The 11557-nt window shown below is 39.0% G+C and overlaps 1 protein-coding gene across 1 annotated transcript; it reads left to right on the top strand.

Annotated features, from left to right (window-relative positions):
• The first annotated feature begins 1404 nt into the window (after positions 1-1404).
• Positions 1405-11095, top strand: LOC147000912 (uncharacterized). Its single transcript, XM_085830827.1, has 5 exons — positions 1405-1461; positions 4638-4764; positions 4965-5025; positions 6202-7095; positions 11011-11095. Exons 1-5 carry the CDS (start codon positions 1405-1407, stop codon positions 11093-11095), a joined length of 1224 nt encoding a protein of 407 aa, XP_085686953.1.
• The last annotated feature ends 462 nt before the right edge of the window (positions 11096-11557 follow it).

The following is an 11557-nucleotide window of genomic DNA, read 5'->3' on the forward strand; positions in this document are numbered from 1 at the left end:
GGGCAAAACCAGGCTCTCCCTATCCTGTTTTACAGGGTGGAAAGGACAAAGACCTCATTTTCCCCTCCTGATCAACCCTGTTCCTAGTCCATATATAACTTTGCAGTTTTGGACTCGGAACTGTCATTAGAGGGAAAGTTGTTCGTCATCCACTGCAACAAAGTTAACATATCTCATTAGACCAGCAGTATTATTTCTAGGCACGTGGTGCAATGTGCTTCTCTGTTCCCCTTCCAGCTGCTTTAGCCACCTCTTTGGTAGCACTAGCCTGAGAACAGGGGGTTAAAGATACCTCACACCAGGGCAGCAAAGCCTCTGACCCCTCATTCCAGTGTATCCTTCCCTGCTCTAAGCCAGGTGCCCTCTCCATTTTTTTCCTGGCTCAGCCACAACTCCACCTCTCTCTTGTGGTGACAGGGGCTCCTGTAATTGATATGGTTAGCACATTGGTTTTGGGTTTTTACAATTTCCTTATTTATTATTGTCTCCATGTCATAATTGTCCTCAGTTCTCAACATTTCAGAGCTACAGACATAGTAAGGAACCTCAATTGAAGGTGTGCCCTCATCAGAATGGCTGGTTGCTAGGTCTGTGAGAGATAGTGTTGATGAGTTTTTGGGAAGGCTTTTCTACTGAGGGAGGCAATATTCTTAAGCAAGTGGGCCTGGGCTGGATGAGAGGTAGCTGAGCATGGGACAGTGACCAAGTAAGAGAACAAGCCAAGAAACAGTGTTTGTTCTTCATTATTTTTCCTTCATATTCTAGCTCCAGTTTCTATTCTAACTTTCCAGAGTGGTGGACAGTGATCTGACTGAATGATTTACAACAACCATCTACTGCCTGAGATGCTTTTGCTTGCAGGATTCTATTCAGCAGCAGAGTAGCAAGTTAGAACAGCAACAACAAAAATTGGTATAAAAAGGTGATTTTGCTGCTGGACAGAATCTATGTTCTCTTTTGGAGGAATGTGGAAAATATCAAAAATCGAGATGTCAAAAGTCATAGAAAGCTGTAAATGGAGCTTAACGGTTGTAGTCATAGAACCTGAAAGATTCTAGTGTTGGCAGTAATTCAGCCAGAGGAAGTGGAGGTCACAGTATGTCAGTGGAAAATCGACTCTCTGAAAACTTAAGGTACAGGTCATTTGTGTAATATTTTGGCCCAAAATATGTCTTACTCAGGTTTTCCTATGAGATATTGAATAGGGAAAACTTGAAAAATAATTGGCTGATTTGTATATTTTTATTCTATTTATATGTATTTGTTCACTTTTCTCATTTTTATATTTATTCAACATACATTTCAATTGCTTCCCCCTCTCCTTTCCACATAACACAGTTCCTTATCCTCAACTCCTTTTCATCTACCCAGGGACAGTGGGGACCACTTGAGTATCCCCCAAACATGACAAGTCAAGTCTCTGCTACTGAGGTCAGCAAGGCAGCCAAGTTAGGGGAACAGGTTGGACAGACAGACAACACCTTAAGGGACATCCCCCCACTCTACTTGTTTCAGGACCCATGTGAAGACTGAAGCACATTTACTACATATATGGTGGGGCCTTGGCCCACCCTGTGTTGGCTCTTTGGCTGGAGAGTCACTCTCTGAGAATCTCCTAGTGTACAGGTTAGTTGACTAGCTGGGTCTTCTAATAGACTTCCTGTTCCTTCGCAGGCCCTCAATCCTTTCCCCCAACTCTTCCAAAAGACTCCCTGAGCCCTGTCCAATGATAGGCTGTGGGTCTCTGCATCTGTTTCAGTCAGGTGCTGGATGGAGACGCTTAGAGAACAGTTATGCTAAGCTACTGTCTGCAAGTATAACAAAGGATCTTCACTAATGTTAGGATTCGTGCTTGCCCATGGGATGGGTCTCAAGTTGGTCAGGGTACCATTTGTCCATTCCCTCAATCTCTGCTCCATCATTGTGCCTGCATTTCTTGTAGACAGGACCAATTTTGGGAGGAAATATATTTGGATCAGTTGCTGTACTTAATTCTCCAGTAGAGGTCCTGCCTGGTAGCAGGATGTGGCCTCTTGGGGGTCCATAACTCTCTGCCATGCATCTCAACTAAGATCACCCCCATATTATCCTTGGTGACCTCTCATTCTTGGTCTCTGGCACAACCTAAAGGTTCCCCACCCTTCCACACCCATCCCCCTCAAGCTGCAGAATTTCATTCATTTTCCTGACCCTCTGACCAACTCTTGTCTCTCACCACACCTCTTCCTGGACACTCGCTTTTTCCCTTAGTTATCCACTCTCTCATCCAGTTCTCTCTCCTCCATCTGCCTCCTCTGACTGTTTTATTCCCCCTTTTAAATGAGATTCAACCATGCTCATTAGGGCTTTCCTTCTTGTTTAGCTTCTTTGGGTCTATGGAGTATAGTGTGAATATCGTATACTTTAAGATTAATGTTCACTTGTAAGTGAGTACATACATGCATGCCATTTTGTTTCTGGGTTACTTCACTCAGGATGATTGTTTCAAGTTTTATCCATTGGCCTGAAAAATTCATGATGTCCTTGTTTTTAATAGCTTAATAGTATTCCATTTTGTAAATAAACCACATTTTCTGTATACGTGTTTTGGTAGAGGGACATCTGGATTGTTTGCAGTTTCTAGTTGTTACAAATACAATGGGATATGTCTCTTTTTGGGCAAGTTTTCATTGGCCTTTCCCTCAGTCTCTGATCCAGCTTTGCCTCTGCATTCCTCTTTAACAGGACAAATGTTGTTCTTTGTGTCTACAGCGTTGTGTTTGAAACTGATTCATAATTTTCATAATTCAAAATTTTAGCAAAATTTTATCAATGTTACAGTTTAAACTGGTGTACCTCATGTTTCTGCAAGATGGATACAGAACTGCAGTTAATATATAATTCTTTGTTGGAACTTCAGTACAGAACTATGGGTTCTTTTTTTTTTTTAAAAGATTTTATTTATTTATTTATTTATTCATTATATGTAAGTACACTGTCGCTGTCTTCAGACACTCCAGAAGAGGGAGTCAGATTTCGTTACAGAGTGTTGTGAGCCACCATGTGGTTGCTGGGATTTGAACATTGGACCTTCGGAAGAGCAGTCAGGTGCTCTTACCCACTGAGCCATCTCACCAGCCCAAAACTATGGGTTCTTTCTATCATTTTTGTTTCCTTGGGTGCTATTTATAGGGGAGTGAGGGTCTTTCTTCTCATGCACCCATACATTCACCTTTTGGTCTCTGTCCATAAATCACATAAGATACAGTAGACCCATTTGCTATTCAATGCTAAGCTATTTTGCAAGCCTGGTGGTTTTATATTTTTAATTTTATTATTTTGGGTTTTGGTGTTCAAGATAAAATTTCTCGCCGGGCGTGGTGGCGCACGCCTTTAATCCCAGCACTCGGGAGGCAGAGGCAGGCGGATTTCTGAGTTCGAGGCCAGCCTGGTCTACAAAGTGAGTTCCAGGACAGCCAGGACTATACAGAGAAACCCTGTCTCGAAAAAACAAAAAACAAAAAACAAAAAACAACAAAAAAAAAAAGATAAAATTTCTCTGTGAAACCCTTTTTGTCCTGCTAGTAGGTATAGACACCACATTAGCCACCTATCATGTTTTTGTACACTAAGCATATGCTTCTGTGCAGTTCTTTATTCACATCTTCAATTTTGAAATTTGACTAAATATATAGGTTATATTCTATTTTCCAGGATGAAATTTGCTCATGAAATCAATACTACCTGAGGCTTCAGAGTCATTGAATTCTGGGTATATGATGATCTGCCTAACTCTTCTGTTTGTTCTTTGATTTTTGAATAAATATAAGTATTTGTCTGTGTGCATGAATATGAATATCATGTGTGCCTCATTTTCACTGTTGTCAGTAGGTGGTATCAAAACTACTGATCTTGAAGTAATGGGTAGTTGTTGGTCCCCATGTAAATGTTAAATATTGACTGCAATTATATGGAAGACCAGCAAGAGCTTTCCACAGCTGAGCTATCTCTCCTGCCCTATGTTGCATAGTTGTGATCAACATTTATATTACTAGTATTTTAATTGGTCCATGTGTAACTCTTTAAAAATACCTTCTCCTTTAGGAAAATTTTATTAATATTACAGTTTAATTTGGTGTACTTCATGTTTCTGCAAGATGAATACAGAATTGCAGTTATAATTCTTTGTAGGAAATTCAGTGCAGAACTATGGGTTCTTTCTATCATTTCTGTTTCATTGGGTGATATTTGCAGGGGAGTAAGAGTCTTAATATGTAACTTTTGCTGTCCTGGAATTGGTTGCATAGGTGATGCAGGCCTCCAGTTTTAGGAAATAGACCTTCCTGTCCCTCTGGATTAAAGTCATGAGCAAATACCCCCATCTTGTCCAATATTTTTGTAGTTAGTAATTGTTTGTACAGTTTCTCAGATGTGGGCTTGGTACTGTTGATCTGTTTCCCCTTGCATCTCCTTCTCAATTGGCATTTCCCTTGCAAGGCTATATCCTAGGCAAAAGATTCAACAGCAACATAGGTGAACGTTATAATTCAATTTCCTTCTAAAAAGACATGGTGATTAGACTACAACTTCTGTGTCAGGAAATAAGTAGTGATGTTAGTATCATGCTTTGTATTGTAAACATTTCTGGGATATTTTAGGATGCAGTGACTTTTGATGACGTGCATGTGAACTTCACTAAAGAAGAGTGGAATTTGCTGGATCCTTCCCAGATGAATCTCTACAAAGAGGTGATGTTGGACACCTACTGGAACCTTACTTCTATAGGTAAGACTGTGAATTTTCTTTTGCTTTTCAAATTAAGCGAACAAATGTTTTTTGGTTATTGATGATCTTCTGTTATTTAAATTGAGCACAAGTAAGATTGAGGTGAATAAATCAGGTTCACAGCTGTGAAACTTTACAGTAACTTCAATTATTCCTAATTTCTAATAACATATCATTCATTTTCTGTTGCTGTATTTTAGGCTACAAATGGGAAGACCATCATATTGAAGAATCATGTCAAAGTTCTCAAGGACATTCAAGGTAATTTTCATTTGCAAGCTGATACAAAAATGTCTGTGTGGAAATTGTAATACGTTCTGGAAGTTCTAAAAAAAAAAGCAAGAGTGTCAAATATCAGTCCATTGACTTTAGCTATGATTATGATATTTTCCCAAGTCCATGTACCTCAGAGTCTAATATCTGATTTGTGGTTCCAAGGCAGTCCTCTAAAAATGGAAACAAGGAAACAATGACTTAAGAGATCCCTTCATTTGATTTGTAGCTCCATTAGACCTATGCTGTGGAACTACCAATCTGTATAGCCTCATAATATTTAAATATTGCACATTGAATAGTGATGTGTGTGTGTGTGTATATATATATATATACATATATATATATATATCCTTCTAAGAAGCAAATATTCCATGGTAAAGTTGGTGATACTTATATTCTTGCAGACTCATTGTCAACTTTATTGAGAGGTCAGTTTATGAGAGTCAAGAATGTTAAGTGTAGAAACCTTAATCCATATATACCATGTCTACAAGGAACAAAACATCAACTGTTGTGAATGCACTATGGAAAACTTTCATTTGTTCTTCTTTTAGTGGGTATTTCAAGTGTCAAATGGAAAAAACCATGAGAGTCTATGAATATTGAAAAGAGCAACACACCTCTTTCCAGAACAATGAGAAGATATGTAGTTTTCTGACTTTGTTAGACTTTCTGAATATGCTAGGAGTTTGTGATTAATTGGTTTTCTGACTTTACTGGGAACATCTCCAAAGTCACACTGAGGAAAATCCCTGTGGGTACTAGAAATGTGGAAATTCATCTGTTTGTCCTGCTTCACAGTGCTAATGTGCTGTGATTCACACTAAAGGGAAATTATGAATGCAATCAGTTGTAAAAAGCTCTGCGTTGTTCCATTGTTCTTCAGGTTTAGGAAATACGTCATATAGAAATCTCATATAGAAAAAGGATGTTATATATATGAGCCATGTTGTAAATGGTCTTACCATCAGAGCTATTTTCAAAGAGGCAAAACAACCCATAAAGAGGGAGAACACCATGAACATTCAAAGTGATAAAAGCTTTAAGATCAGATAAGTCTTTCTTATTAGACCAACCTGTAAAATTAATTAATATAGATAAAACGATTGATAAAAGTAATAAGTGTGTTAAAGCTTTCACATGTGCCAATTATCATTCCAGGCATGTAAGAAGTCATAGTTGGAAGAAACTCTATGAATGTAATCAATGTGGTAAAGCCTTTGCAACACCCAGTCATCTCCAATGTCATAAAAGAACACATACTGGAGAGAAACCTTATGAATGTAATCAACGTGGTAAAGCCTTTTCCTGTCACAGTAGTCTCAGATATCATAAAAGAACCCATACTGGAGAGAAACCTTATGAATGTAATCAATGTGGTAAAGACTTTGCAACACCCAGTCATCTCCAAAGTCATAAAAGAACACATACTGGAGAGAAACCTTATGAATGTAATCAATGTGGTAAAGCCTTTTCCTGTCACAGTAGTCTCAGATATCATAAAAGAACCCATACTGGAGAGAAACCTTATGAATGTAATCAATGTGGTAAAGCCTTTTCCTGTCACAGTAGTTTCAGATATCATAAAAGAACCCATACTGGAGAGAATCCTTATGAATGTAATCAATGTGGTAAAGCCTTTGCAACACCCAGTCATCTCCAAAGTCATAAAAGAACACATACTGGAGAGAAACCTTATGAATGTAATCAATGTAGTAAAGCCTTTGCAACAACCACTACTCTCAAAAGACATAAAAGAACACACACTGGAGAGAAACCTTATGAATGTAATCAATGTGGTAAAGCCTTTGCAACAACCACTACTCTCAAAAGACATAAAAGAACACATACTGGAGAGAAACCTTATGAATGTAATCAATGTGGTAAAGCCTTTACAAGACCCTCTCATCTCCAATGTCATAAAAGAACACATACTGCAGAGAAACCTTATGAATGTAATCAATGTGGTAAAGCCTTTTCCTGTCACAGTGGTCTCAGATATCATAAAAGAACCCATACTGGAGAGAAACCTTATGAATGTAATCAATGTAGTAATGGACGGAAATCTTGTGTGTAGGCTCTCCCAGCCTGAAGCAGGCTGATCCAGACTTTGACCTTGCTGCCACTGAGAATAAGACTTCCTGGGGTGGAGCCTTCCTCTCTAGATCACTCTATTGTTCAGCCACTGCCACTGTTCTTCATCAAGACTTTGCTACCTGCTGAGAGGCTCCTGAGATATTCCAGAGACTACACACTGTCCTGCAGGTCATCACCTGCAGCTAGTTCCAGGCACCAAGAATGGCTTGGTGGGAATGGGCCTTGTCCCCTTTATAAGCACATTTGCTATTAAACATTTGAGCTTGGATCAGGAACCTTGACTTAGCTCCATTATTTCTCATGACTGTCTAGTTCTCTCTCTTTCAGCTACAGTCTGCCTCCCAGGTGTACCCCATTTCTTGTGAGCCTCAGGTCGGCTCCCAACACTTGTGAATGTAGTTAAGTTGGAAAATCCTTTAAATGCCACAGGAGTCTCTGAATACATAAAGGAACACATACTAGAGAGAAACCTTATCGATATAGCCAATGTGGTAAAGCCTTGCATGTCCTAATCATATTTAAATGTATGAAAGTATTTATAGTAGATATATACTGTGTTAATTTGAATATGCTTGGCCCTAAGCAGTGGCACTATTAGTAGGTGTGTCTTGTAGGAATAGATGTTACTTTTTTGAAGGAAGTGAATTACTGGGGTGGTGGTGTTTGGAGCTTTCGGCAGTACAAAACAGCCCCACCTACTGTTTGGCTGGAAGATAGTCTCTTCCTGCCTGCCTTCTCATGAAGATGCAGAATTCTCAGCTTCTTCTTTAGCATCATGGCTGCCTTCATGCTGCCATGCTTCCTGCTATAATGGTAATAAACTAAATATTTGAAACTGTAAGCCAGGCCCAATTAAATATTTACCTTTAAAACAGTTGCCTTGGTCACAGTTTGTCTTCTGAGCACTGTAAATTCTTTCTAAGACAGAAGTTAGTACCCCAGACTTAAGTATTGCTATGATAGGCCTGGCCATGTTTTTGTTTGGAGCAATGTGGAATTGTAGACTTCAGATTTATACATGTATTAAGTGGATCTTAATGGGACATCCTAGGAGGAATGTGGAACACATAGGTGCTGGAGAGCAATTTGAACTCTGTATATGTTTTTTATGATGTTTTGCTTAAGAATGTTGTTGCTTTTTGACCTTGTCTGAAGAGTGCTGCATTGACAAAAGAAGTATCAGGAAAGCCAGCATAGCCTTTGTCCTGTGTTTACTCTCATGATGATTGTTTTGATCAAGCATAATCTTAGAATGGAAAAATATAAAATGTAAGGTTCAATACGAAAAGGCTGGCTGGGTGTGGTAGCACACGCCTTTAATCCCAACACTCAGGAGGCAGAGGCAGGCAGATTTCTTAGTTCAAGGCCAACCTGGTCTACAAAGGGAGTTCCAGGATAGCCAGGGCTATACAGACAAACCCTGTCTCAAAAAAAAGAAAGGAAGGAAGGAAGGAAGGAGGGAGGGAGGGAGGGAGGGAGGGAGGGAGGGAGGGAGGGAGGAAGAAAAGAAAAGGAAAGAAAGAAAGAGAAAGGAAGGAAGGAAGGAAGGAAGGAAGGAAGGAAGGAAGGAAGGAAGGAAGGAAGGAAGAGAAGACTCACCAGGATGTTGAATGAACCTAAATCTTGTGATCAAAGATATTATATGGCATTAAGGGAAAGGTGATGTTAAGACAAGATTCCATCCAGATAAACTTATGGATTTGCAGTTTTAGGAAGGAGAACTGTATCACATTAGGAATTATTGTTACCTGGTTATTCTTTTCATGTGGACATAAGGAGATATAAATATTTTTCAAATTAACAAGGGATGGACTGTGATTACTGTTTTGAGTGTTCAATTTAACATCTAAATGGAAATTCTTAGGTTCAGGCATGGTGGTACATGCTGTTAATCTCAGCATTCAATAAACAGGGATAAACAGATCTCTGAATTCAAGGTAAATCTACTGAGCAAGTTCCAGGACAGCCAACCTTAGGCAGTGAAGTTGTTGAAAATTTGAAAACTGGTGATAATGTGATAGAAAGGCTATGGTCCAGCTCCAGCAACCAGCTTTGTCCCTGTGGCTCTGGCTTTAGAGGCAAGCATAGAAGGGACTACTGAGACAATTGATGTTGGTTAGCTCTAGATAAAAAATTAGGGGTGATGAAGAAGAAACCAGCTTCATTGAAGTGGAACATTCTGTTAAGTGTTTTCTGGAAGGACAAAGATGCTGTGTTCCAAACATGCCCAAAGTTGTACCTCGTGGTTCTTCTGGACTTTGTCATGTGATAGAACTACACAGGTGGTGTTAGTTTCGAAGGCATGAAGGTGTCATGTAGAGCAGCTAAGACATGGCACAATGAGTAGAGTATTTGAGAGGAAAGCAGTGAACAACTGTTGCAGCAGGAAAACCCAGCATATTGAAGGTGTCAGTCCTATGGGATGAGCAGAAAGAACAGCAACAGCAGTAGAGTGAAGTCAACCAGAACCTAGGGTGCTATAGAGAAAAGAGCTGGAGAAGTGACCCAATTTCTTTGAGGAGTGCAAAAGATCATGTGTGGATCCCAGCCAGTGGAACATGAAGATGTAATATTGTAGTTACCTCGGAGACCCCAAGATTTCGATATGCTAGAGCTATGGGATACCTGCTCAGGAAAACTGCTTTCCTGAAATAAGTCCAGCCAAAGAGAAAGAATTGTGCTGGAGTGAACTAAGCAGAAAGGTGTTGAAGAACTGAACAACAGTTGAAATCAGACATGGATATACAGAGAGTGGCCTTCCTTTGGTCCACTATTTCCTCACAATGCTATTTAGGAATGGCAGTGGTGGTACATGCCTTTAATCCCAGCACTTTGGAGGCAGAGACAGGTGGATTTCTGAGTTCGAGGCCAGCCTGGTTTACAGAGTTAGTTCCAGGACAGCCAAGGCTACACAGAGAAACCCTGTCTCGAAAAACAAAACAAAACAAAACAAACAAACAAACAAACAAGAATGGCAAAGTATATCCTGTGAATTTGGAGGTATATAATGATATAATGTGCTATTTGTTTTTGAAAATATAGGGGATTACACTTAGGTGTTTGGATGAATCTCAGATGATGAACTTTGGACTTCATTTATTTGGGAGACTGCTATAGATGATGAGTCCTTTTGAGCTTGACTCTCATGTATTTTGATGTATTTTGTATTATACTATAAGTGTGGTCCCCATACACCCATGTGTTTGAACAATCAAATGAGGGCCAGCAAGTGGAATGTGGTATCTTGAATACGGTTGACAAAGAGAATAGCATTGTCAGAATGTGATAAAGCCTTTATGGTATGGGGTGACTGAGGTCCAACACAAGTCAAACACAGGACAATGAAAATGATAATAATTCATTATAATCAAGTCACTACTCATCAATCAGGGCCAAAAATATACTTAGAAGCTTAGCTACAATACCCCAGCCCCACATTGACTCAGAAAGTTATATACCATCCAAACCTTCAGGTTATATAAAAGTATATAAGCTTCAGGTTTGAAACCACAACATCCTGTGCCAAGTTACAGCTATATTCCCCTCCCCCCATCATGATTTTTCTCTGTTGTTACTTTATGTCAAATGATACAAGATGTAGGTTTTATGGTCTAGCTTATCATAGTCATTTGTTCTTTTGTGATTAGGAGCAGGCACTATATTTTGAGGAATAAAACACAAGTAACAGAAATTATACTTAGGAACAGTCATCATTTAGGTGGGAACAAAACATGAATAATGAAACCTGGCCAGATATTGTTAAGTACACAGGTCCCCTAGGACTTGGGACTTGAACTTAGTTTCAACCTCAGGTTAAATGGAGAGTGATAAGAAAAAGGCAGTCCTTAGGACAAGTTTCTTTTGCTTGTTCCTGACATTTAGATATCATAGTTCTCTTCAAATACATAACAGGATACATGTTGGAGAAAAATCTTACAAATATAATCAATGTGATTAAAAATTGTTCACAACACAGTTATCTACGAACATAAAAGATCACATCGTGGAGAGAAACCCTAGGGATAAGCAATGTGTTAAAGACTTTGCACATAGCAGTAAGCTGAGAAACCATGAGGAAAAGTCATCATGCAGAGAAAACCCATAAACACAGTCAATATGTTAAGGTTTTGCACTTTTTGGTATCTTTGACCAAGAGCAAACTCTTTAGTTTTTAATCAATATATGAAAGTTATTACATATCACAGTAGTCTGTTATGACCTTTATTAATACCAAAAGTAACTACAAAGAGTGACTACAAAGTTTGTGACTACAAAGAACTTGGTAAGATTTTAGCCTACACACTTATATTGAGTTCCTCGAGATTATTATGGGAAAAAAAGTGACAAGCGTCAACAATCAATTCAAACATTATGATATCTCTTTATTTTGTTTGCACTTGCAAGCTTAGTTGCACATTCG

Source organism: Mus caroli, unplaced genomic scaffold, assembly GCF_978045245.1.
Source record: "Mus caroli unplaced genomic scaffold, Mus_caroli_1 scaffold_15, whole genome shotgun sequence".
Classification (NCBI taxonomy): domain Eukaryota; kingdom Metazoa; phylum Chordata; class Mammalia; order Rodentia; family Muridae; genus Mus; species Mus caroli.